The following is a 27,575-nucleotide window of genomic DNA, read 5'->3' on the forward strand; positions in this document are numbered from 1 at the left end:
TTAGCCTCCAGAAATAGCTGTAAGCGAATTATTGATGAATGCAAAGAGAGTCACAACAACAGGATCAAAAACAAACTGCTAAACTGCCCAAATGGAACAAGATTTTTCTGGTCGGTATCGAAAGCCGTTAGTCAAGGATTTGCTAAGTCGGCCTTGCCACCCCTAACAGCAGATGATGGTTCTATCGCGGTAACAGCAAGGGAAAAAGCCAACTTACTGGGTAAACTCTTCGCGTCCAATTCTACTCTGCACTCGCAAGGCAAAACAGCGCCATATTTGCCAAGGGTGAATTCATCGATGGGGAAAAATTTCGTTTCCCCAACGAATTATAAATAAAATTTTTAAAAGCGTAGACACCAACAAAGCTTCTGAACCCGATGGAATTCCAGCCCTAATACTAAAACGTTGTGCAGACGAATTGACTCCTCCCTTATGTATACTGTTCACGGCATCGTATAAGCAGGGCCAATTTCCAACAAGCTGGAAAACTGCTCGAGTGCAAGCTGTACCCAAAAAGGGTAAGAAGACGATGCCCTCCAATTACCGCCCGATTGCACTAGTTCCAGTAATATCGAAGATTATGGAGAAAGCAGTCAACCAACAACTGTTAAGATATCTGGAATCATCTGGACTAATCAGCGATCATCAATACGGCTTCCGAAAGCTTAGATCCACCGGCGATCTTCTGGCCTACGTCACACACTTGTGGACGGAGGCCATGGAGAAGCACGGCGAGTCCCGCTCAGTCGCTCTTGACATTTCCAAGGCATTTGACAGAGTGTGGCATGAGGGACTACTAACCAAGCTCTCCTCAATCGGCATACAAAACTCATTATTGAATTGGATCAAAAGTTTTCTTGAACAACAATCCAAGTAGCCGTCGATGGATACCTCTCCGACAAATTTACCATTATCGCTGGAGTCTCTCAAGGATGCATTCTATCACCTTTTCTTGATATATATCAACGATTTGCTAGGAACCACTGTCAATCCAATCTACAGCTTTGCGGACGATAGCACACTTATTTCCACATTTAAGTCCGCCAAACCAACGACAGCCGCAAGTTCTCAGTATCTTAGGCAGCAACAAGTAGCTTCAACCAACAATGATATTAGAGCAATCTTGGAGTGGGGCGGTAATAATTTGGTCAATTTTAACGCTAAAAAAACGCAGGCTGCAGTATTTACGGTGAAGACTAACCTTGGTGGCCCGGAGCTGGTTATGGCAGGGAAAACATTGCCAATGAAATCATCTTTCTAGGAGTCGAGGTCACCAACAGTGTGTCCTGGCATGACCACGTTGCCGAGGTCGCCAGGCCGGCTTCCAAAAAACTCGGAGTGCTTTTCAAAACGAAAAAACTGTATACACCAGAACAGCTGCTGACTCTTTATAAGGCTCAAATACGCCCTTCCATCGAGTATTGCTCGCATGTCTGGAGCTCTGCACCTAAGCATAGTTTAAACTTGCTGGATTCTATACAGAAGAGAGCTATTCGTCTTATCGACAAACCAGAACTGACAAAGAGTCTGGATAGTCTGAAGCACAGGAGAAAGGTGGCTGATCTCTGTTTATTCTACCGTTATTATCACTGTAAGTGCTTCTCTGAGCTGGCAGGCCTGATTCCACCCAGAGCTGTTCCGGCAAGAAGGACGCGTCTAGCAGTTACGGCTCATCAACATCGAGTCCACCTGCCTACCCCAAGGACGACGCTGTATCGGGACTCATTCATCTGGAGAACATCTTCTTTGTGGAACGGGCTTCCACCTTACATATTTCCCGACGCATACAACCTACAGCGATTCAAGATAAATACCCACAAATATCTTCGCGCAAGCACCACTCCAAAAGTGACATAGGACTTTCTTCTTGTACGTGTTTACCATAAAAAAAAAATAATAATAATAATTCAGTTAAAATTTCATCAATATTGTGACATTATTACTCATATATGTCAATGACACAAGTACCATGGATTCCTCTACTTTCTATTCATTTAAGCAAAATAATTTATCAGACTTCAAAATAGCGATTCAACAGGTTAACCTGGTAAGTTCTTATGGAACAGACTTCATTTTTCTTTTTTAATCTGATTCAAAATATCCTTCACTGAATACTGAATCTTATAAACTCAATGCTGAAAGTTGCTATAATTATAAAAGTCTTATAGAAGTGCCAATTGTAAGACCCATTCCAAAAATACAGAACCCAAGGGAACCAGAATACTATCGTCCTACAAATATGCTTCCAGGCATTGAAAAGTTGGTTGAATCAAAACTTTACTTAAAAACAAACGTTACTCAACATTATATAATAAATAAAAATCAATCTGTATTTAGAAGGTATCACTCATCTGAGTCTGTCTGGGAAGTGTCCTTGGACTGCTGTTATTGTTTGCCTTGTATATCAATGGCATAATATTAAGCGTAACATTTTTCCAAATAAATCCATTTGCCAATGACACTGTCATCTTTTTTAGCACTAAGTCATATGAGGAACTACAGTTTTACAACTCTTAATGAGGCATTAAAGCTAGTTTATTTATGGGTGCGTCAACAAATTAAACCTTAATTATTGTATGATAATTGGACAACCAAAAATATATAAAGGATTTTTTTGACAAGCACATCATCTGCTCATTGGCTCCGACGATGTAATAATATGAGGTATGCTGATGACACCGTCGTCTAGTAAATAAGCAATCACATCACTTTAATAGAAAAATTAAATGACTAATGTAATGAATATGGACTAAAAATTAACCTAAAAAAAACAAGTTAATGGTAGTTACAAAATTCGCACTAGATCAGAACCTATTGCATGATGGCAAACACCACGATAGAAAATGTCCCGATCTAGGGACTTGGATAGAACAATCGGGTGATTAAACAAGAGAAATATGAAGGAAGATAGAGATAGCCAGATCAGGATATCCAGATTTGGATTAGAATGTTGTGCTGTTAAGTTTTTTCCACGATTTTGTATGGAGTTGAAGCATGGACCCTCAAGAAAAACCACAAAAACAAACTACATGCTTTTAAAATATGGATGCTACCGTAGAATATAGCGTATTTATTGGACTGATAAAATTACTAATGCCGAAATACTGAACTAGACATCAAAAAAAAAAGAAAACTTGAATACCTGGGTCATATAATGAGAATACAGAAATACACGTTTCTCGAACTGATAGTCCAGGGAAAGCAAAGTATTGGCACATGCCGGGTGTCCTAGCTAAAGAACTTAAGAGAATAGTTTGATTGTTACAATGCTTAACTGTTCAGAGCTGCAGACACGGCTCGGATTGCTGTGATGATAGCAAACACCCGATAGGATGCACTACAAGAAGAAGAATGATATTTTATTAAAAAATCGTTGGTCTAAAAACCTTCTTGTAATAACACCCTTGGAACAAATCACTGACCAAACCTGCAGCATAATGTTAGGTTTTACTTTAATTTTAAGTGACTTACTTCAGTTATTTCATATAGTAAGCTCTTCACACTCATAATTAGTAAAATCCCGAGTGCTAAGGTACGTTAAGACATCCTTTATTGAGTTGTCCACTCAGTAAACGATATATGAGCCGTTCAGCGGAAAAGTGGTCTAACTCCCTTAAAGTAGAAATTTAGAAAATTGATATTTTGCATCTGGATGAATTAAAAAATCACAGTAACATATTCTTTACTTTTTTGTACATATTTATAATAACCCTGTACTAAAATTTCATATGGTAAACATTTTATATTCAATTAATTACATTTTTGCCGCCCAATGGCATTCTTCCAGTAAGTTTTTTTCAAAAACATAGCGAAAAAGTGGTATAACTTGGAGTTATATCACTTTTCCTCGTAAAAGTTAACCGAATTTCACAAAACTGATGAACCAAAGAAAAATAATAGCTGTAGTATGTTTTATGATAAAAGTGTTCAAAAAATATAGAGCTTGAAGAGCAAAATATTACTACTACTTATCTTACATACTAAACTTACAGTAAGGAGAGTAAGAACAAGTTATTAAACAAATTAATCTTCATCAGAATCGGATAATAGACCACTGTCAACAGCATCTTCTTTTGTCAGGAAGTCCAGGAAGAACTGATGCTGAATCGGGGGAATCCACTGAAGAAGTTCTATCATATCTTTTTTCTTAGCTACAGTAACTGAACTACACACTACGTACCATAACACTAAAAAAACCTGACTAAACAGGAAAAAGCGAGTTTAATAGGACCTGACGCGACATCGGAACAGCGTGGTGCCTTGACTTATACCACTATTCCAGCGAACGAATCCATTATGTTGATAGGAATAAACGTTAGGAAGCTCTTATCTTAGCTAAGTTAAAATTTTGACTTATAACAGTTTTCGACTGAATATATTAGACCAGTAGAAACATAATTAATCGTATAACTCAAAAATTAAAAAATACTGACATATGCCACTTTTCCTCTGAGCGGCTCAATATGGTCAAGCGAGATAGAAATGATTGAAAGTTCAATGATTGGTACTACTTGATTGCTAGTTATTTAGTGAGGGCAGTTTGAGTGACGCTACCTTTGAAGATAAGTGTTCTCTTAGAAGAGAGAGTAAGTACGCGGTTTTCCACTAGTGCGACCTTGAAATGCCACATTTTTTTTGAAAGTTGTATTAAGCATATTGTTAATTTTGTTAGAACAGACTTAGTAAGTAGTTCATGTTTAATGAAATTCTGCGCCAGAATGTTCACATTTTTACTGCAAATATTAAACAGGATTTTATAGATGGGTTTCTTAGTTAAAATTTAAATATGTGTATCAAAACGACTTTAACCTGCTCATTATACGATATTTATCAAATATCGTTCTAATGAGGTCATTCCGTACTCATCGAAAAAAAAAAAAAACAAATCTCGGATTACACGTCAATTAATTATTTCCTTAAACAATTCGTAAAAAAACCAAGTGTAACATCTAAAATTTCGCCATCATCAATATTTCCGTCGTCAGCCAATGGCGCGAACGGACTTTTATCGCTAAACCGTGTCAAAATTAATCCAACGTTTATGGATTATTGAATCGATTGAAAGCCCAGGATTGGAACACTTTAATCCCTCGTAAATTATTGTTTACGCAAATCATAAATTACTTAAATATGATCTTATACACTGCAAACGGTTCATTATTAGTAGCAACTGATTCCACTATGTGACTGAGTTTTTTTCAAAGTTCAAAAATGGAAGTTAAAACTTGGTGCGTGATTTATGGGTTTTGTTTTATAACTTTGTTGATTCAAAGTTCAACAGGAAATCCTGTTAAGGATGTAAAGAAGATTACTATGGTTGAATTAAGGGATATAGTAGCCAAAGTACCTACAGGAGGTAATACAAATACTGTTTATTTTATTTGTTTATGTTTTAATTGTATTTTTGTTGCTTATAGAAAGGAAGGCTTTTATTAAAGCCAAAATTGATTTGGGATATAGGATTCAGCAGCTTGGCGAATCAACGGTATGTTCCACCCAATATATTTATTTTTTTATGCTAATTATATAGTGCTGATATTGTGTATTCCAGGATGACCAAGAAGAAGCTACCCTAGCGGTTCAAATATTTAATTATTTCGTGGAAAATCAGGAAGCCATTCTTCAAAGGAAGCAAATTACCGATTCTATCATAGTAGCTGAAACCGTCTGTTATCCAGAGCCTATTGGTTGTATTGATCCGGACGATCCTGGAATTAGACCTTAAAATTCAACGTTTCAGTAAATAACCGTATGTGATTTTCATGATTACAAAAGGAATAATAAATTAATTATAGGTGTATTTTATTGCTCAAAAATAGATGTATTTAATATATAATATTTGTTAATATAATTATAGACATTGTTCCTACAATATCCTATCCTGAACTGTGTCTTGAATTAATGGAATCGATGAAAATTATGCGTTCGTATAAGGAATATTCCTAAAAGTTTCATAATAAATGAAAACACAATATCCCAAAGTTCCAGAGAGATTATTTCTAAAATCCTCTTTCAGTTTACAATTGCAATATTGATTTTTAAATAGAAAATTTGATTCTTTGCCTTTTTTCGTATCATGTTTTCAAATAAAGAAATAAAAACAGAATTCTTAATTTTCTTCAAAAGGAGATAAGGCAAGCCCAAGCTCTTTGTACCTAGTCCAAAGTAAAAGATGACTCAATTGCATTTTCAAGTTCTTTGGCCTCTGATAACTCTTGGTGAGCCTCTAGAAAAACACTCTTACGTAAACTTCATTCATTAATCAGTCAAATTCATTAATTATTTAAGCGAACCCTCAGTTGCCTAGAGTCTTTCTGGATCTCAACCATTTTCACGAATATGAGCTCCAGTTAGAATTTCTTTCGATAAAGTTGGATTTTCTACAAGGAAATTCTGCATTTCATTAAGAAAAGCTAACATCTATACACCTAATCTACAGACGTGGAACTAAGGCGGCTCATTGACATTCCTAAGTTCTTTGGTTTCTAATAACTCTTGATGAGGCTCAAGAAATCTATCAAGATTCTTAAGTGAACTTGGCCTCGTCAGTAGTTCCAATCCACAGAATCCATTCATTAACTAGTAATTTTTTGAGAACGAACACTGAGTTTCCTAGGCTATCTTTCAGGATCTCATCCATGCCCACAAATACCTTCACTTAGAATTTCCTTTGAGAAGTTTAAATATCCTGTAAGAAAATTCTTCATTTAATTCAAAGAAGAATGATACAAGCTCAAACTCACGTAAAACCAAGATGACTTATTACCAGTGCCAAGTATATACAAGATTAGTTTAATTGGAATGGAGAGACTGAATTACTAGCACAAATTTCTATACTCAAACTCAGACTTGCTATGTAGTGCAGCCATAACTTTCATTTAATTTGAAAACTTTATTACATCCCATATTTAGCAAGAACGGAATGGTGTTAAGTAAAAATTGGCTTAATATGCTGTATATGCAGATCATCTGACATTAATAACACATCTATTCAACGTTGAATTGAGGGTTGAAATCAATGTAAAATTGATTCAACAAACAGAAACAACGTGGTCTCAATTATGACATTATGCTTCGTCAACGTTGATTCAACTGTTGTTACAACGTAAATCAAGGTCTTAAAGTTTCGAACAATTAACATTGATTCAATTACACCTTGATGCCTGAGTTATGTGAACTACTGGTTTATATCAGTACGCCAGAATTTATTTACGCTTTACAGCTTACTCAAGTTCACAAAGCAATGACACTTCATTGACTTTTCCTTAACTCCATTTGATCTCTGGGGACTTTCAATAAAGTTCCAGTGATCCATCATAAGTCTTATATACGATGTGTTAAATTTTGGGCCTATAACCTTTAATTTTCTTTCTCTTACAAATGATTTAGGCGTTTGAATAGAGTTAAAAATCCCAACATATCCAGGAATTCTTGGTAATTCAGCTGTGTTCAATCTGTGGTTGAATTTTCAAGTCTCTATCTCCCTTAGTTATAAAGATATGCCTAAAATTGACGATGAAATGCCGGCAATGAACAAAATGAAACACGAGTTTCAATGCTTAGAAAAATGATGCCAAATATCTGACATAAAAATTACGTCAAACATCTGAAACAAAATGAAACACAAGTTACAATACTTGGAAGTCATTAGAATGGCGTGATAGGCTGGTATTGAGGCTCAAATGCCTGTAATTAAATAAAAATTCCATCAAACGTCTGCAACAAACTAAAACGCGAATTCCAATACCTAGAAGTCGTAAAAATAAGGCCAAATGTCTGCCAATGATATTCCACTGTTTTTACTTTAGTGCACTCTCAATGGATGGAATTCATCAATGAACCGATCGTTTTTGACAGTGAATAATTCTGCCTCAGGATCATGGGATACGATGCTTCTCTTCAGTAATGCGGATCTTTTGCAAGAAATACTTCATTTTAATGTAAACTGACATAAATTCCAATTTACAAGAATAATGCCAAATGCCTGGAATTATCGATCAAATGCCTGGAAAAAAATAAATCACAAGTTCCAATACTTGAAAATCATAAGAATGACGTCACATGCCTGGCATTGACGATCAAATGCCTGGAATTAAATAAAGATTCCTTCAAACCTCTGCAATAAAATTAAACATGAGTTTCAATGCCTGGAAGGTATTAAAATAACGTTAAATGCCTGAATTCGACTATCAAGCTTCAGTAAAATTATACTAATAATCATACTTGGGACATCAATAACACATCTATTCAACGTCGAATTGAGGGTTAAAAGCAATGTAAAATACGATGTTGATTCAACAAACAGAACAACGTGGATTCAATTATGACATTATGCTTCGTCAACGTTGATTCAACTGTTGTTACAACGTAAATCAAATTTCTGAAAGTTTCGGACATTTACCGTTGATTCAACTACTCCTTGCTGCCTAGGTTATGTGAACTGCTGGTTCATATCAGTACCCCAGAATCTATTTATGCTTTGCAGCTTACTCAAGGCCGCAAAGCAATGACACTTCATTGGCTTTTCCTTAACTCCCTTTGACCTCTGGGAACTTTTACTGAAGTTCCAGTGATCCATCATAAGTCTTATGTAAGATTTGTTATATTTTGGGCCTATAAGAGTTTAATTTTCATTCTCTTACAAATGATTTTGAACATATCCAGGAATTCTTGATAATTCGGCTGTGTTCAATCTGTGGTTAAATTTTCAAGTCTCTATCTCCCTTAGTTATAAAGATATGCCTATAAATTGACGAAGAAATGCCGGGAATGAACAAAATGAAACACGAGTTTCAATGCTTAGAAGAATGATGCCAAATACCTGACATAAAAATTACTTACGTCATCAAACATCTGAAACAAAATGAAACACAAGTTCCAATACTTGGAAGTCATTAGAATGAAGTGATATGCTGGTATTGAGGCTCAAATGCCTGTAATTAAATAAACATTCCATCAAACGTCTGGAACAAAAAAGAAACGTGAATTCCTATACCTGGAAGTCAATGTCTACTAATGATATTCCACTGTTTTTACTTTAGTGCACTCTCAATGGAATTCATCAATGAACCAATCGTTTTTGACAGTGAGTTATTCTGCCTCAGGATCATGGGATACGATGCATCTTCAGTAGTGCGGATCTTTTGCAAGAAACCCTTCATTTCCATGTAAACTGACATAAATTCCAATTTACAAGAACGATGCCAAATGCTTGGAATTATCGATCAAATGTCTGAAACTTAATAAAAATACGTCAAATGTCTGAAATAAAATGAAACACGAGTTCAAATTCTTGAAAGTCACAAGAATGACGTCACATGCCTGGAATTAACAATCAAATGCCTGGAATTGAATAAACATTCCTTCAAACGTCTGCAACAAAATGAAACTCGATGCCTGGAGTTTCATGAGTTTCAATGCCTGGAAGTCATAAAAATAACATTAAATGCCTGAATTTAACGATCAGGCTTCAGTAAAATTATACTAATAATCATCCTTCTGATATCAATAACACTATCTATTCAACGTTGAATTGAGGGTTAAAATCAACGTAAAATATGACGTTGACTCAACAAACAGAGACAACTTGGTCTCAATTATGAAATTATGCTTCGTCAACGTTGATTCAACTATTGTTACAACGTAAACATGCCTGGAATTAACGATCAAATGCCTGGAATTAAATAAACATTCCTTTAAACGTCTGCAACAAAATGAAACATGAGTTTCAAAGTCTGGAAGTTGTAAAAATTCAGGAACGAATAAAAATGAAACACGAGTTTCAATGTCTAGAAGAATGATGCCAAATACCTGAAATTGACGATCAAACGCCTGGACCTTAATAAATTACGTCAAACTAGAAACAAAAAGAAGCACGAGTTACAAGTCGTAAAAATAACGCCAAATGCCTGGATTTGACGATCAGGCTTTAGTAAAATTATACTACTAATTACTAATTATTCTTCTGACATCATCTCTTCAACGTTGAATTGAGGGTTGAGATCAAAATAAAATACGATGTTGATTCAACAAACAAACACAACGTTGTCTCAATTATGATATTGCGCTGTCTCGTCAACGTTGATCCAACTGTAATCGATGTAAACCAACGTCTAAAGGTTTCGGACATACAACGTTGATTCAACTACATCTTGATGCCTAAGTTATGTGAACTTCTGGTTCACTTCACTGCTCCAGAATCTATTTACGCTTTACAGGCTACGTAAACTGACATCAAACCTATAGGAGATGGAAGATTTAGACACTGCAATTCGGGACACTTTGTATAAATCCACTTTAAAATTAATTTAACGAATAAAATTGACATTTTCTTTTATTTCAAACCGATGCTGTAATCTGCAATTTTGTTACACACATTTTATGAAAACTCAATTTTTCTCGACAAGGAATAAACCTCACGTCTCAACATTACATATTAAGTAATGCAATTCGGCGAAATGTTCATTTTTATGGAAGAAAATAGGGCCGCTCGTGTCGCGAAAACCCCGATCCGAACGAAATAAAATACAAGATTCGCAGTACATTTCTTGAATTTGGAAAATGGGATTTCGTATTATTCTAAAATTGAACGTTCGCAGTCCTAAATTGTTTGATCGAATTGGGTTTATTTTGGGGTAGGGAGGAGGACAAAATTCACATAATCGGTTTGAAAAAAAAACACCCTTATTTATCATCACATGTTTTTATTTACCATATAAAACATTCGTTCATGTAAGTTATATAATATACTATTACAGGGATTTAGGGAGAGTGAAACTCTTTCCAGTTCGTCTCATGTCCGGATTATACGTAATCCTGGATCTGATGAAACAGGCAAGACCCCAGATTTTAAGTTCTCAGGTTAGGCCCTTGTGGAATAATAGAGAAGGGATGCTATTTTTTGTCCGATGATTTTTTTTTAATGAAAGAGCAGCCCTTGTATCCATTGTTAGCTAAGCGGAAAATAAGGAAGATTTTCTTGAAAAGCATTTCTGGAAAACATTCAAAAAAATATACATCAAATGTCTGGAATAAAATGAAAAAAGAGTTTAAAATAATATACATGGTTGCTGGTAACATTTAAAGTCCATCCTTTTCAAGATATTTACATTTATGTTATTTTTTAGAAAATGTTAGATTAACACCCTTAAAATAAAAAAAGGATACAATATGAACTGTTAGTAAATTTTAATCATCATTTTCGACCAAAAAATTGATAATTATTGTAAAAAACTTTCTTCGAACTTAATCTGCGTAATATTTTAAATGCATTTACGCTTTACTAGCTATTCAATAAAAAAAATCATCAAAATTTGCGAAATTATGTATTTTATTTGTAAGGATAAAGATAGGGTTAAAAGGCACATATTATTTATTCAAATTATTAATAAACGTGTTGAATACATTAATTTTTAAAATTTCTTAGACTAATAAACCTTTTTTTGTAATATTATACCAGTTTTTATTGATGAAATAAAATTATTATGGATTTTATCTTTACTCGCTCGGAAACTAATGAAAGAAATTACTTTAAGAGTCCAAGCAAACAAGAAGTGTACCAGAAAAGCAGAAGAAATAAAAACGGACTTGAAATTTCTGGATAAAAATTAAAATAACTCTAGAAGCCTGAAATTATAATAAAAATTGCTTTAAAATTCCAAAAGCTTAGGACATTGAACATGATATATTTATGGTCAGGTATTGATCTACAAATAAAAAAATTCTAAATTACAAGCACAATACAAAAACGTTTACAATCGGGATGTAGATTTACAATTTGGTAAAAAGTCACAGTTAGGTTCATAGAGGTCAAGTTTAGTGTATTTCAATTTACTTTTGATTTTATTAATAACACTGAAATTATTTTTATTAATTTCAGTATATTTTATTTATTGTTTTCTAAGTCGTGTCAAATTTGACAATTTGTTTCCTGAATCCATTCTTGTAGTTTTAATTTAAAGTGTTTTTCACCAATTACATTTCGTAGATCATTTGGAATTACGCCTTAGGACCAATAAATGTAGAACATCTTTGTACAATATTTTTTTTGCTTTTTAAGTAGCGATTCTTGTATGTTTAGCGATTTAATATGAGCAAGTCTAACTCATCTGCAACTAATTATTCCGTAAGTATGTGCGTTGAAATTGTATTAACGAATATTTGATTACGACCAGGTATTTAATATCTAAACCTTTAGGGACTAGAGAATTTGGATATCAGGTCTCTGTGCTTTTGAGTTACGTGTTTATTCTGAAAATTTCATTTAAGATTTTGATCTATCGTAGTTCCTAGACATTTATTAGTTTCTATTTTAGGAATTGAGATTTTCGGATTAATCACTAATAGTCCAATAAATCTAGGAAGCTTATGATTATAAGATGAAAGCCTGCTATTTTGGAACTAATTTGGAATATTAGCAAAATCTCTCTCAGCAGTGTATTACATTTAAATTCCAAAAACCTGGAATAATAAAAGAAATTACTCGAAAAGTTCAGTGCCTGTAAAATAGCTTCAAAAATTTGGAAAGAAATTAAAATGAAACCTAGGAATATATAAGAAATGAATGAGGCTCTGCGAACGAATAGCCTTTAAGGAAAATATACGAACAACAAAATCCTTAAAATGCCTGGAATAGATAAAGATAATAAAAAGATACCTGAAATAAAATTGAGTTATTTAATGCCTGGAATAAAGTTAAAAATTATTCCAAATATCTGGAATAAGCTGAAATATTTAAATTGGGTGGAAATCTAATTTGTGCTTATATCGAAGATTCCTCAATTTTTATTGTCATCCTCAAAACATTACTTCTACTGATCGTTACTACTAATACTACTGAAACTCAGTTCTAAGTAACATAAATTGATTTAGAGTGAAAAAGTTTAGTGTTTGATACTAATAACATTAAAAATATCAATAGTATCTTGAGGATGACAATAAAAATGATAAGAACGTCAAAAAATTAGATTTCTGCGCATTGTTTCCATTGGCTTCAAAAATGCTCTTTTAAACATAAAATAGCTTTAAATAAGTGGGATAAAATAGGAAATTACTCAGTGTAACGTTTTTCCCGTTCGCTAGATATTAATTAAAACAATTTATTTCACTACTATATATACTCACAACTACTAGAAACATTTATTTTTCAACCATCAGCAATGCGGCTCCTTATATACCCGGCAGAATACTCTTCCCGAATATTCTTGCTAACCTTCGAGACGTCGTTCTGTGTGCTACTACTGTCATTCCCAAATCACGAAGAATCAGCTGGTTTAAACAGCTGGTTGTACTTCTGACTGAGCACTGGTTGAGGCCTAGTGAATGTTTTTTAATATCTGATTATGTTCCTATATCAAATTTTTGTCGTCAACAATCTATACATGGAGGAACCATGATCTTGGCTAGGCAAACAATTGAAACGATTTTTTGTAATATTGATAAGTATGATAATCTTCTGTTAGAGAATATTTTTGAATTCTCTCTTTCTTTTTGTAAGCGTTTTAATTTATATATTCTTTGTGTTTATAGGCCACCTACAGGAGATATTGCTATGTTTCTGGACAAACTTGATTCTCTTTTATCCCAGTTGTCCCTACACTCTAAGGTTATATTGGCTGGTGATTTAATATCAACTACACTGATGAAACCTTGCCACGTACTTCTCTTTTAAGTATTTTAAATTTTTACGACTTGAAAATGCACGTTCTTTCTCCCACACGAATAACTTCTTCATCTGCAACTACAATTGACTATTTCTGTACAAATTTTGATGACGTTTTATGCACAGTACTCCCATCTGGTATTTCCGACCATGAAGCTGTTCTTGCTTAAATGCCATATAATAATGTATCATCTTCATCTCATTATATGGGAAGAATTTTCAGCAGGAGAAATTTCAATGCTTTTTCTGCTGCTACAGCTTCGGTAAATTGGAATTCACTTGAAATGGCTTCTGACCCACTTACTTTATTTTTCAAGTTCTGTGTGATAAGATCAATCAGTGCTTTTCTAAAATAAGGCTTAAAACTAAGAAACGAAAACCATGGTGCCTTAGAATTTCAGCTAAAAGCCTCCGTTTTTTGACTAAATTGTGCAAATATACCACAAATGAAAATATCCTTGTATATCATCAGAAATACCGTAGTCTGTACAGAAAGACAATTATAGTATTATAGGGATCGCTTAAATATGTCATCAAATAGTCAAAGAGAGTGTTGGTCTATTATTAATGATTTTAGACATTGCCATAGAAAAGTATCTGAACCGGACCTGACATTTTAAACGACTATTATTGTGATATACCTAATATCTTGCTCAAGGGCATTCGTAGTAACATTGATCCCTTACACTATCTTCAACAAGTTTCAACAAGTGTCGGTTGAGCATTCATTTTTCTTTCATCCTGTCGATCTTACTGAAGTAAAAAATGAAATCAAGCGCCTAAAAAACCATAAATCATCTGGAGCTGATAGGATATCTTCGAAGTTGTTACTCTTTTTGCCTGATTCAGCCTTAAATGATTTAGTTTCTGCCATAAACAATTCTTTACATATTGGCATTTTTCCTTCATGTTTAAAAGAGGCAGTGGTTATCCCTCTTCATAAGGGTGGAGATCTGGATCAGCCTTGTAATTTCCGTCCCATTTCTATTTTGTTTACCCTCTCTAAGATAGTTGAAAAACTTGCAAAAAGCAGAATTTTGTCCTTTTTACATCACAATGGCATTTTGTCTGCAAATCAGTTTGGATTTCAAGCCGGTAAAGGGACTCATAATGCTGTTTTTAGCTTTTTGGAGAGCGTATCTGTGTCCTTGAATTCTAGAGAGTCATCGGCGGCAGTGTTTTGTGATCTATCCAAAGCATTTGACTGTGTGGATCATGGAATACTGTTATCTAAGCTCGATAAATATGGTTTTAGGGGCGTAGCGTTGCGATGGCTTGAGTCCTATCTATCAAATCGTACTCAGCAGGTTACAGTGTCTGGGCGTTTGTCTGCTTCTAGATCCCTAAAATGCGGCGTTCCCCAGGGTTCAGTGTTGGGACCACTGTTATTTTTACTGTATGTGGATGACTTGAATTCATTGAAACTGCAGGGCAAGGTGGTTCAGTTTGCTGATGATACCACCATACTATGGAGCCATAAAAATTATGATTATATTAAGACTTATATCCTTGAAGACCTTCAGATTTTATCAGGGTGGTGTGCTTCCAACAGGCTCGTGTTTAATGTAAGAAAGACGTTTATTATGGGGGTTTAAGTGCGATGTTCAGGGCCTGATGTTTGATGAAGATTCCCCTTGCAGAATAAAGAGTGCTGCAAGTTCCTAGGAATTACCTTCGATTTGAAGATCATATTTTACATTTAGCTGGGAAATTATCTTCTGGATGTTTTGCAGTGAGAATGGCAAACTTGAAAAAAAATTGAAAGCCTTTCAATGTTCTAAGATGGCAAAACAAGAACTGGGAGGGGTGGTTGCACGTTCAGTGTACTTTTCACTTATTGAATCTCATATTCGGTATGGCTTGCCTTTTTGGGGTTTAACCAATAAGGGGCTACTTAACATTGTCTTTGTTATTAAAAAAAAAGCAGTTAGATATCTGTGTTCTGCTAAGTTAGGAGATTCCTGAAAAAATCCTAACTCTTTTTTCACTCTTTATCTTAGAAACAGCTGCTCTTATTCACAAAATTCCCAAAGTACCCTCTAACACTGGCCATTTGACTCGTCGTGTAAATGATGTTCCCCTACCTATTCCTACGTCTTCCCTTACCAAAAACTCATTAATTTACATAAGTAAAAAAATTTACAATCATGTTCCTCTATGTGTTAGACATTGTATATCAGATGTTAAAAAATTTAAAAGAGAATTAAAGTCGCTTTTATTGGCTAAGGCATATTATAACCTGGATGACTTTTTTAATGATAGGTTTTAACCTTGGACATGTTGGAAAGTTTTTTTTTTCCTTTTTTCTTCTCTAGTTTTGTCAACAAGTTTACCTTTATTTAGTAATTGATTGTTTTATTTAGTTATCTTTAATTCAAGTATGTTCAAAAAGTTTTGTCTTCTTGTGTTTAATTTTGTTCATTGTTTTGTCAATTTTTGAAATTGTATTTTTGTTTTGTTTTTTTAGCTTGTAGGATGCTTGTACACAAGATTATTCATACGTAATATAGCACATTTTCTTTCTTTCTAAAATATCGTCTTAATAGTCTGGAATAGAAATTTACTCGAAAAGTCTGGCATTTTATTTATTTATTAATGACGGGATACCCCATTACATAATTAACAAAAATATCGGTTATTTACGAGCTAATTAAAGGTTATTCAAGATAAATACCATAAGTAGTAATCCAAAAATACATAGGTACAAATATTTACAATATACATATAAACCGAGATATAAACTTTAAAGTTTCAAACGATAAAATTAAATTACAAAATTGACCAATTGTTTTTTAAATAAATTCACCGACAGGACAAATACTTTAATGTTACAACTATTAATGAGTTTACAGCAAACATGTATAGGACAAGTTTTATCATAATTAATATTAATAATCACAAAAGATTAAAAAGCGCCCCTTTCAAAATTCCGAAATTCATATCCTAGATGGTAAATTTATGTGTATGCCCTCCAATCTATGTAACCATTACATTAACTTATGTACAAACATTAAACCCAAGATATTCCATCTACAATCAAAGTAACTAGATTTAAACTACCGTCAATTAATGCATAACCATGATCGGCAATAAACAAACCCTACATGAATGCGCAAAATCTTAAAAAATGTATACTGAACTTTTCCCACTGATAAGTTATGTACTACCTGATATGGTGACCAACCTATGAAGGTATATTCCAGCTTAGAACGAGCCAACGAGCAATTTTTACAATGCCTCAAAGAAAGTCAAGCATTTCTAATGATTTAATTGTAATTTCGTTCAGATGTTCATTGAAAGATAGATTCTCTTGAAAAATTACTCCCAAATCTCTTATTTCGATTTCATATTTCAAATGTTCCCCATCAATATCATAGAAAGTAGTATCTTTTCTGGCTACATTATAAAAGCTAATAAAACTGTATTTTGACACATTCAGACTAAGCTTATTATCCTTACACCAATCACCAAGTCTTCCTGCAAAGGCGTCTGATCCCCTTAACAGTGAATTGTTTGCAATTTTAAAGTCATCAAAGAACGTTCAAGCAAAACTGTTCTGAAAGCAATTGAAGATAGTATTTGCAAATAAATGAAAGAAAATTACCCAGTAATCTACCTCTGAAATAACGATAATTGCTTTAGACAAAAAAGAACCTATTTTCATGTTTTGCTGATTACCCACAAGAAAACTAATCTTCCAAACCAAGAGTAGCCTCTTCAAAAGCCAAATCCAATAATCTACTCAAAAAAAACTCATGATCAACTACATCGAAGGCCTTTGAAAAATCTGTATAAATTGTCAACTTGTTTAAAATCATCCAAGGCATTGATTTTGATATAATAACAAATTTTTGACCGTCCATCGACAAGAAATATGTTAATGCATATTGACTAAATTTCAGCACAGTCACTCCAATTAATCACTTACCAAGATATCAAAGAGTTTGGGAATAGCACTGAATGCAGACACTTCTATAACTTGTGACCTCAATTTTTCCCCATTCTTAAAAACGGGCATTTCAAAACTATTCTTCCATCCATTTTCAATGACATATTAAACAATATGTGAAGAGGTTTAACCGTTGTGCAAATACACTTTTTACGAAAAACATTTGGGATTCTATCAGGACCGAAAGTAGTTATCTATTGTCGCTATGAATTAGGCAAGTAACAAATTTTCTTATATTATTCATAATTAAAAATGTCTTGAACCGAAATTGCTGCAATATTTAAATTGTGAGAAAAAATATTTGTTAATAGATTGATGACAGTTCCTAAGTAATTTTTAAATAAGTTAACAATGGACTGTCCATCAGCCGCAGATTGGTTATTATGTCTCGAATATATTTAAAATTATTTCTCTCCAAACCAACATTTAACATAAATTGGGGCCAGCAAACTTCTCCCAACAAAATTCAAGATAATCTAAATGTGATCCCGATCTAATGTGTGCAACTTTCTGTTTTTGGAAATCAAGCATCCGAATTCAGAAGAAGTGGAATCATAAATAGTGCTTGAAATAAGATGGAAATGGTTTTAAACATTTGGAAACAAATTATAATGACCCTACAGGTCTGAAATAATATATAGAAACCCCGTTTAAAAGTCGAAGGACAAAAAAATAATAAAAAACAGCTTCATATACCAGTAAAACCTTAAAATAATTTAAGCATCCGAAATAAAATGAAAAATAATTCCAAATACTTGGATAGTAATTATAAATCACTCGAAAAGTAAAAGAAAATTTGCTTGAAGAGTCCGAGAAAATAAGAAGACAAAAAAATAAAAAAATGATTTGAAACGCGTGGAATAAAGTTAAAAATTATCCCTAATGCCTATAGTAGCTGAAATATTGAAATTCTTTAAATTGGTTGTCAATCTAATACGTGTTTTAACTGACGTTCCAATTACTATCCTCAGGATAGAACTGTTGTGCTCATTTTTTTAAATTGAAGATCTGAGTAACATAAAGTAGTGTGATAGTAATATCTTGGAATATATGCATAGGATCATGAGGATAATAATAGATTTCTGTACATTATTTCCATTGACATCGCTTCAAATATTTGGGATGACTGCAACTACCTGGAATTTGTACAAAATGACTTTAAAATCTTAGATATTTAACAACGAACGTATAAATAATCAAGGCGTTTCCTTATTTCAAATCCAAATTGCCGAATTATGAATTTGAACGCTTTGGTGCTCCGTGAAATGTTTCTTGTATAACGTACCGGAACGTCTATAAAAGCTTCTATACCTGAAAATAATAAACCTAATAAATTATAAAGGCCCTTTTCAAACAGTGGCCATTATATAAGACCGGGCTTTGGTCTTTAGTATTTAATATTAATCAACATTAGGGAAAGGTCTAGAGTTGAAAACCTCCAATATCGATCGGAAACCGTCGTTTTTAAATTTGCCTTCCGCGAAAGTTTCCTTTTGTATGATTAATTACGGTATTTAAACGAACCAAAAGGTACATTAGGGATTAAGGGAATTCGTATGCGAGGCGTAGATTTTGGGATAAGTTATCTGCTTCCTTAGAGTGCAAATGTAAATGTAATAATTGCAAATTTTAGAGATAAGGTTCTTGTCATTAGTTAAATACAGTACAGTTTATAGGAAATAAATTGTATGGTGGTTAAATGAAGTGTCCAGATCATTTGTTTTTGTGAAAAAAGGCTGCAATAGGCATATGGAATTTAAAAGATGAACTTTTCAGTTTTCAGACCTCTAACTTTCTTAGGTGTATAGAGATATGTATATTTTGTTACTAAGATTTTTTTTTGATTTTCATGCCAGTCTCTTTATTTTAAAATTTATTTGGAAAAAACTGTTATAATAGATAGAACTTTATTAGAAGATGTGTATAAGTTTTCAGATATCCATCTTACTTGGTTCCGCATAAAATACCCATAATTTTGTTTTCGATATTTTTTCCACTTTTGACCCCAATTTTCATAATTTTAGAAGTGATTTGGAACAAATTATGCTTATTTTACCAATAAGCACTTCAACTAAAAAAACATAGAGAAATTTATTTTTTTCTAACATGAACACAGATTTACGAGAAATTCGGCAACATCGTCAACATTCGTTCATTCCGCGTAAGCGGACCACGACAAAAATTGAATGCATACTGTTTATGTAACGTTGCCAACGCACCAACAATTTCCGAGAACACCTAATTATTTTGCCATACTTTTCCGATAACGAATTTACTTTTACTGAAATTAAACTGACGCCATCTGACGTCATACTCCTAAAATTTTATTATCTAAAGTATTTTATCGTTTACTACATATACGAGTTTTATATTGTGCAACAATAAGTAGCGATAATAGAAATTGTCATAACACATTAAATTAGTAGTTGTTTATAAGATATACTGAATAAACAATTTGCTAAATTACATTTTCGGTGATTGTCTTGGTTATAAAAAATTGTTTATTCGTTAAGGTAAACATTTTATTAATTTCCTTTATGAAGAACTAATAAACAATTATTTGAATCATTTTAACAATAAATAGAATAAATTGTCTAGCCCCTATATTAATTAATTTTGGGGTCAATTGGGACTCAATTATTCCATTCATCTTAAATCAATGAACTATTTAAATATTTTGATCATTTTATAATCAATTCCAGGTTTTTATAAGAATCTAAACTTTCCTATCTATTTAGAATCATCACAATTATGTATTAATTACTTCACCGAGTCATTGTGATAAATCTCATTGGCAAGATAACTATTATAATCTGATCATGATTTTATCAATTCAAAGGTCATATTTAAATCAATATAATATTTTTATTGATTCCTATAAATTGTTCAATTCATTTTAAGTTGATGACGCTTTGGAAAATAAATTTCAATAAAATTACAAATTATAAGTAGTTTTCGAAATCAATACAGTTACTTCATTGATTTCACATTTGACGATCAATGGAGACTATATGTTAATTATGTTATTAACTTTGCTTAACAAACTGTGTTTATCGAAATCAATATTCATCTCTTTGATTGCATGTTATAAAATCATCATGATGATTTTTTATTCAGTTTCAGACTCATATAAAAAAATTTTGCATTTATTTGATTTATTCTAACAGTCACTATATTAATTATTTAATCAATTGCAAGTTTATAAGGCATTCCAATAAATACAATTATTTAATTAATTTTTCTTGATCCTATAGAATATTAAATGTGAATTATGTCAAAATTGTTTTATTTACTACGAATTTATGACTCTCTGAAATCACTAAGTTACACACTCGTATACCGAAATCAATACAGTTATTTTATTGATTTCACATTTTCACAATGAATAGAATTGATTGTTATGACTATATATTAATTATGTTACTAAGTTTTGATTAAGACTTACTTGAACCATTTGATTCACTCGATTTATTTTAAAATACCTAACTGTTGACTCATTTTGATGTTAATAGTATTTTAAATCAATTTTAAACGTTATTTGTTTAATTTATTCAATAAAATCACTAAATTGATTATTTATTCAATTTCAAGCTCATAAAGCGTTGAAATCAATACAATCATCTTGTTAATCTCACTTGATTGAGTAGAAATATAAATCTAATTTATTCCTGAATTGCTTCTTTATTAGTGATTGACGACCCTTTGAAATTAATTAAACATAAATTGGAATCAATACAGTTATTTTTATGATTTCAGATTATTGGCTTCCAGATCTATGGAATCACTATGACTCACAACTATTTGATTGATTTAACCAAGTTCAACCAAGGCCTTTTTTTAATCATTACAATAATTTTATTGATTCACCACATTCAAGACTTTCGGAAGAATAATTTAATCAAAATTACAGACTTGCAAGTAGTTTTCGGAATCAACACAGTTATTTTATTGATTTTAGATCAATGGCTGTATGTATTTATTATGATGATTTTTTAATCAAGTCCAGGCTTATATGAGCAATTCTCAATTTTTTAGAATCATGTTAATTGAATCATTTATTCCGTCACTATGATTATTATTTTGAACCACCACCATATATGTGTTTGATTATTATTGATTACTTTATGGACTAATTGTGAAAAATATTTCCTTATTTGTAGGATAATCGAGACATATCTGTATTAGAACTATTCGATTGATTTAATTAATTCAATGCTGATAAGGGCTGTTTTAAATCATTATAATAATATTGATTCGCTTGAATTGATGGCCCTTAATCCAGATTAATTTAATCAAAATTACAGATTAGTTTTCAAAATCACTACAGTTATTTTATTGATTTCACATCAATTACTGTCATTTATTTCACCATTTGGAGTCATTATGATAATTACTTCGAATCGTCACATAATGTATTGATGACTTTATTTATTACTCAGAATGATTGTAATGAACATTTACTCATTTGCAGGATCACAACTATTTGATTGACTTAATCAATGCAATGTTCATAAGGACTGTTTTAAATCATTATACTGATTTAATTGATTCACCTAAATTGATAGGCCTTTGAAAGATAAATTTAATTAAAATTATAGACGATATAATTGTTTCATTATTTCACATCTGGAATCACTTTGATGATTTTCTTAATAAATATCGGATTTATGTAAGAGTTGATTCTAGTTGTATGTCTAAATTGAAGGGAATCGTTTCAATTACTTTTTTTTGTAATCATTATTATGAGTTTTTATTTAGTTTATTATTAGAGTCATGCTCATTGATTCATTTACTTCACCATTGAAAGTCACCATGATTATTATCATAGTTTTGTATTCATGACTCTATCCAGTGATTACAATGATAATGGAGATTTATCCACAACTATTTGATTGAGTTAATAAAGTCATGGGCTTTTTTAAATCATTACAATACTTCTATTGATTCATCAGACTCAGGAAAGACCTTGGCAAGAATAATTTAATCAAAATTACAGACTTGTACGTAGTTTTAGAAATCAATACAAATATTTTATTGATTTCACATCAGTGACTCACTGGAATCACTATGGTGGTTTTTTAATTAATTTGAAGTTGGAATCATGCTAATTAATTCATTTTTTCTAGCATGTAAAAATTCATTCATTATCGTAATCATTACAATTATGTATCAAGTGATGGTAAACAAAAAAATGCAGAATAATTGAAACTTTTTATTAGTTTATTCCACCTTTTGATGTCACCATGATGATTATTCCGGTTCATGACAATTATGCATTGAATACTCTACCAAGTGATTGTGATGAATTGCAGGATCACAACTAATTAATTGATTGATTTAATCACATCAATGCTTATCAGAACTTTTTTAAATCATTACAATACTGTTACTGATTTACTTAAATTGACGGAGCCTTTTGGATAATAAATTTAATTAAAATTACAGACGATACAATAATTTAATTGATCTGACATCTGTATATTTACTGCAATCACTATGATGATTTTTTTTATCAATATCAAGTTTATGCAAAGGTTGATTCTAGTTGTATTTCTAAATAGAAGGGTTGAATGTTTAAATCATTCCAATTGATTAATTTTTTTAAGAATGTATTATAATGAATAATTTGAATTTTTTTACTTTATACCATGCAAATAGGAAATTATCTAAATAGTTACAATTAGTGCAGATAAATTCATACAGGGTCCGATGCGATCCTGAAAATCACTACAATAATTATTTAATCAATTCTATTCATATAAAACTAGCATATGAGAGCATTTCTATCAGTTTTCTTGTATTTATATGAAATTTTCAGTTCAGTATGTACAATTTAATTAATAATAGCACCAAGATATTCCAAGAATATTTAATTTAATATCTCATTATTTTTTTTTAATAAATATTCCATGAAAATCTCAAAAACGTCTAAATATTATTTTAGATGTTCAATTATAGATATCTATAAAAACCTCCAAGCTTCGTGACGTAAAATCGATAACCAGCATCCAACGCAGTAGGCAGCGATTGGTCGTATCTATGGGAATCCCAGAGACAGCCGCAGATACTAAAATATAAAACCGCGCGCATATATTGACCTACTTTTATGGTTATCTGGCCAATTAACCATTAAACTCTCAAAAATCCCTACGTTTTAACACGATGTTAGTCCATCAGAAGCAACTGAAAGAGACGAGTTGTCCACAATTGAGTGTTCTGCTGTTAATGTTCCTCTCAACTCTCGTTATGTGTGAAACAGACAACTACTTGAAACAAAGAGATGCCATATTGAAAAGGGAACAAGAAGAATTCATAGGTGGTAATATGGTACTAACCCAAAAAGAAGAAAAGGTCAACGGGTATCTGTTAGAATTAAAAAAGAACGAATTGGTGGAATCTTATAAGAATTTCAGCGCGTTCTTGCCCGCTAAAAATTTCTTAATAGCAAAGGAGGACATTGAACTATCAAAGGTCAGTATCATATTTATATTTAATTTAAACATTGAAAAAATTCCAAGTTAATTTTAAGGTTTTTCAATTTATAAAAAAAGTTCCAAAAGCTGCATCGTTGCATACTCATATGTTGGCAGGAGTAAATGCGGATTACATCATCGAGAATTTTAGTTACATGGAGAACGTTTACGGATGTTATAACGAAATGCAGGTTTTCAAGTTGAGAGTGCTGAAGGATGCCAAACAGGATGGGAATTGCTCTTGGAAAAGTTTGAAAACTTACAGGTATTTGATTAATAAAATGTGAAAATGATTTTTTTTAATGACTTAAGGAACTCTGATTATGATACTTGAGGTTTTTATTGCCTTTATTCATTTTTTATTGGTCTGGATTATTTTAAAATCATAATTTTTTTTACGTGATTAGAATCACTACATGTGACGACCATGATTTCATTAGATCTTTCATTGTTTCTCACATAGCAATAAACATATATTATACATATGTAAATATTATGTATATTCATAATATACTGAGGTATATACATACAATGTCTATTTTTAATGCTTTGTTAATTTGATGGATATGAAAAAATATACATTTGTCACACACTATGTAATACATGGATTATACCATGAGTAGGTACAGTGTATATCTTTAATATACTAGATATTTAAAGTATATACAAGGGTTATATTTTATGAATGTTTCATAAACATCTATTATATTATATTCTATGTACCTGCATATACCATATGTATGTATGATTTCTGGTGTATGCATTAAAATCTAAGGTAAACCAGTGAAGAATAATTGGTAAAAAATGTGAATTTTTGTTTTTAAGTTTCTACTGCCTGAAGCAAACTCAGAATCCAGAAATACAGACTTACGCAATTCAACATTTTCCAGAATGGTATGAACTACTGAAGTGTAATAATGATATTAATGAAAATGTTAAAACTAAAAATCCTTTATTACTTTCCAATAATCCAAAATAATTTCAAGCAATAGAAGTATAAACATGAACCATGATAATTCATTATAAACTTTCCTTGTGTGAACTTTTCATTGCTTCCAGGTTTTTAATGAACCAATTAGAACAAAACATTTCTGTTTTATTTTTAGGAAAGAATTACAACAAAACAACACAAATTTCGACGATTTCCTTAAATCCAAATTAACACTGGACGAAACCTTCATAAACCAAAGCAGAGAAAACGTATGGGCCAAGTTCAAAAATCTTTTTTCCACAATTTACGACTTGGTTTCATACAAACCACTGTTCCAGAAGTTCGTTTATCAACTCTTAAAGGAGCTTTATGACGATAACGTATTTTACACTGAATTAAGAGGTAAACTATTACATCATATCCTATATAATGACTTAAAAAAATACATTCTAGGCACCTTTATGCCATTATATGACTTAAATGGCACCACGTATGACGCAAAAGTCTTCTTTGAAACACTGATGGCTACAGTAGAAGACTTTAAAAAAGACCACCCGAATTTCTTAGGGGTCAAGTACATTCATAGCATATACAGAGGAGTGGACAATAGTACCCTTAAAAACGCTCTGGAAGAACTTATTTATTTTAAAAGCTTATATCCAGATTTTATTGCTGGCTTCGACTTTGTGGGCCTGGAAGAGGATGGTCGAAACTTATTGGATTTCCATGAAGAATTATCGGGAGTTGCCAAGGATTTGAAATTCTTTTTTCATGCCGGCGAAACTAACCAGTTTGGTAAAACGGATCTTAATTTGTTGGACGCCATTTTATTGAACTGCTCCAGGGTGGGTCACGGATTCGCTTTGGCGAAACATCCAGAGTTAATGGTGATGGCTAGGAATAGAGATATCGCTGTTGAGTTGTGTCCTATATCCAATCAAGTCTTAAAGGTAAGCAGGAATAGCGAGTTGTTTACGTGGGAGATATTTTAAAAATACTAAATTCTGGGTCATGTTTTTTAGTTTCATTGTAGAAATTGTAGTCCTCTGGGACAATTATACAAAAGGTTCTTCTCATTTCTTTTGACACCTCAGACTCACCTTAAACTTTTCTCTCTTTTTCCCAAATGATCCTTTTTAATTAGAGAGCACTTATTAATTATGAAACAATTATTAAATTTAGTTAAACCAAGACCCCAGAAACCACCCTGCCGCGGTCCTTCTATCGAAAAACTACCCCATAGTGATTTGCAACGACGATCCTTCAGCATGGGGTGCAACTGGAGTCAGCTACGACTGGTAAGGTTTTTTTTTTAATTATTTTTTTATCGATACAAAAAACTTGGCATTTTCAGGTACGTCGTCTTTATGTCAATGACATGGGAGAACCATGGTTTAGCGGTCCTAAAAAGTTTCGCCCTAAACTCCATAAGATACAGTGGGATGTCCGAGAGGGAGAAAATCAATGCCCTAACAGTTTGGGAACGGCAGTGGGACCAGTTTATAGATGACATATTAGAAAATTTAAGTTAATTAAGGTGGTATTTAGAGCTGATATTCATCATCAGGTTAATGTTGGAAATAGACGGCGTTTAGATGTTCCACGACATCGAAAAGAAATTTTTAAACGATCATTTTCTTATAATATTGCATCTGTAGTAAATAAATATATTACCACCGTCTATAGATTACAATTGTAATTACAATTGTATAGATTACAATTGTAATTACAATTGATTACAATTGTAATCTATAGACGGTGATATTACTGATCTTTCGCTAACGACAAACGGCTTCCGAAAATGCATGAAATCTAAGCTCCAGAATATTATTTAAAAACGGAGCAATGCATTTAAAAATATGAAATTTGGATTTGTTATAGGTTTTTATGTTTGTATATTCTCTTTTTCATTTTATTTATGTAAAGATGTTTTAAATGTGTTTCCTCGATTTTTGTGCACTATTTATTTATTTTTCTTTGGGTACTTACTATTAGATACTTTTTTTGGTTAAATTATTCTACTTTATAGGCTACAACGGCCCTCAACTGCGTTGAGAAGCTGAAAAGATGCCTTTTAATCCGCATTTTGTCCGACATTTTTTGTTACAATGATGTTTTTTTACAGCTTTGTAAAGATATGTATATGTGGATTAATAAACGTTATTCTTATTATAATTAGGAATAATTAATTTAATTAAGTAATAAATTAATTTAAAAAAATATGGTTTTTATCCTTGGCCTATGATTAGGTATGATGTGGCTTATAGAGACTGTTAAAATAACGTTCCCCGTTCAAAATGGCGCTCGGGGGGCCATCTTGAAGAAGAGGAAAATGCAATTTAAGAACCTGATAAACGCAATTTTCCTTTTAAATGAAGAAAAAAAAAAGAGAGACACGCTTAAACGAGGAAATAATTTAAAATGCGAGACGCCTTGCCGTGGTCGTTGTCTGCTGGCGATGGACAAAAAATTAAAACAAAATTGAAAATCCCCGTGTCGCGAAGTGAAACTTCTTGAGTCTTCCAAATAAAATATTTTCCCCGTTTTTCTTTTTTTTTTGGC

At 32.2% G+C, this 27,575-nt stretch overlaps 2 protein-coding genes across 3 annotated transcripts; both read left to right on the forward strand.

Annotated features, from left to right (window-relative positions):
- The first annotated feature begins 5,129 nt into the window (after nucleotides 1–5,129).
- LOC126735193 (uncharacterized) lies at nucleotides 5,130–5,851 on the forward strand. Its single transcript, XM_050439144.1, has 3 exons — nucleotides 5,130–5,356; nucleotides 5,418–5,485; nucleotides 5,552–5,851. The coding sequence occupies exons 1-3, from the start codon at nucleotides 5,212–5,214 to the stop codon at nucleotides 5,723–5,725; spliced, it is 387 nt and encodes a 128-aa protein (XP_050295101.1). The 5' UTR covers nucleotides 5,130–5,211; the 3' UTR covers nucleotides 5,726–5,851.
- Nucleotides 5,852–19,988: 14,137 nt separating this feature from the next.
- Nucleotides 19,989–27,188, forward strand: LOC126735492 (adenosine deaminase 2-like). Of its 2 annotated transcripts, none has more exons than XM_050439497.1 (7): nucleotides 19,989–20,122; nucleotides 23,554–24,080; nucleotides 24,139–24,347; nucleotides 25,189–25,415; nucleotides 25,467–25,963; nucleotides 26,196–26,311; nucleotides 26,368–27,188. In XM_050439497.1, exons 2-7 carry the CDS (start codon nucleotides 23,772–23,774, stop codon nucleotides 26,543–26,545), a joined length of 1,536 nt encoding a protein of 511 aa, XP_050295454.1. In that variant the 5' UTR covers nucleotides 19,989–20,122; nucleotides 23,554–23,771; the 3' UTR covers nucleotides 26,546–27,188. The 2 variants fall into 2 exon arrangements, with proteins under 2 accessions (XP_050295454.1, XP_050295455.1); XM_050439498.1 differs by having other exon boundaries at nucleotides 20,013–20,122; nucleotides 23,568–24,080.
- The last annotated feature ends 387 nt before the right edge of the window (nucleotides 27,189–27,575 follow it).

Source organism: Anthonomus grandis, chromosome 4, assembly GCF_022605725.1.
Source record: "Anthonomus grandis grandis chromosome 4, icAntGran1.3, whole genome shotgun sequence".
NCBI classification, from domain to species: Eukaryota; Metazoa; Arthropoda; class Insecta; order Coleoptera; family Curculionidae; genus Anthonomus; species Anthonomus grandis.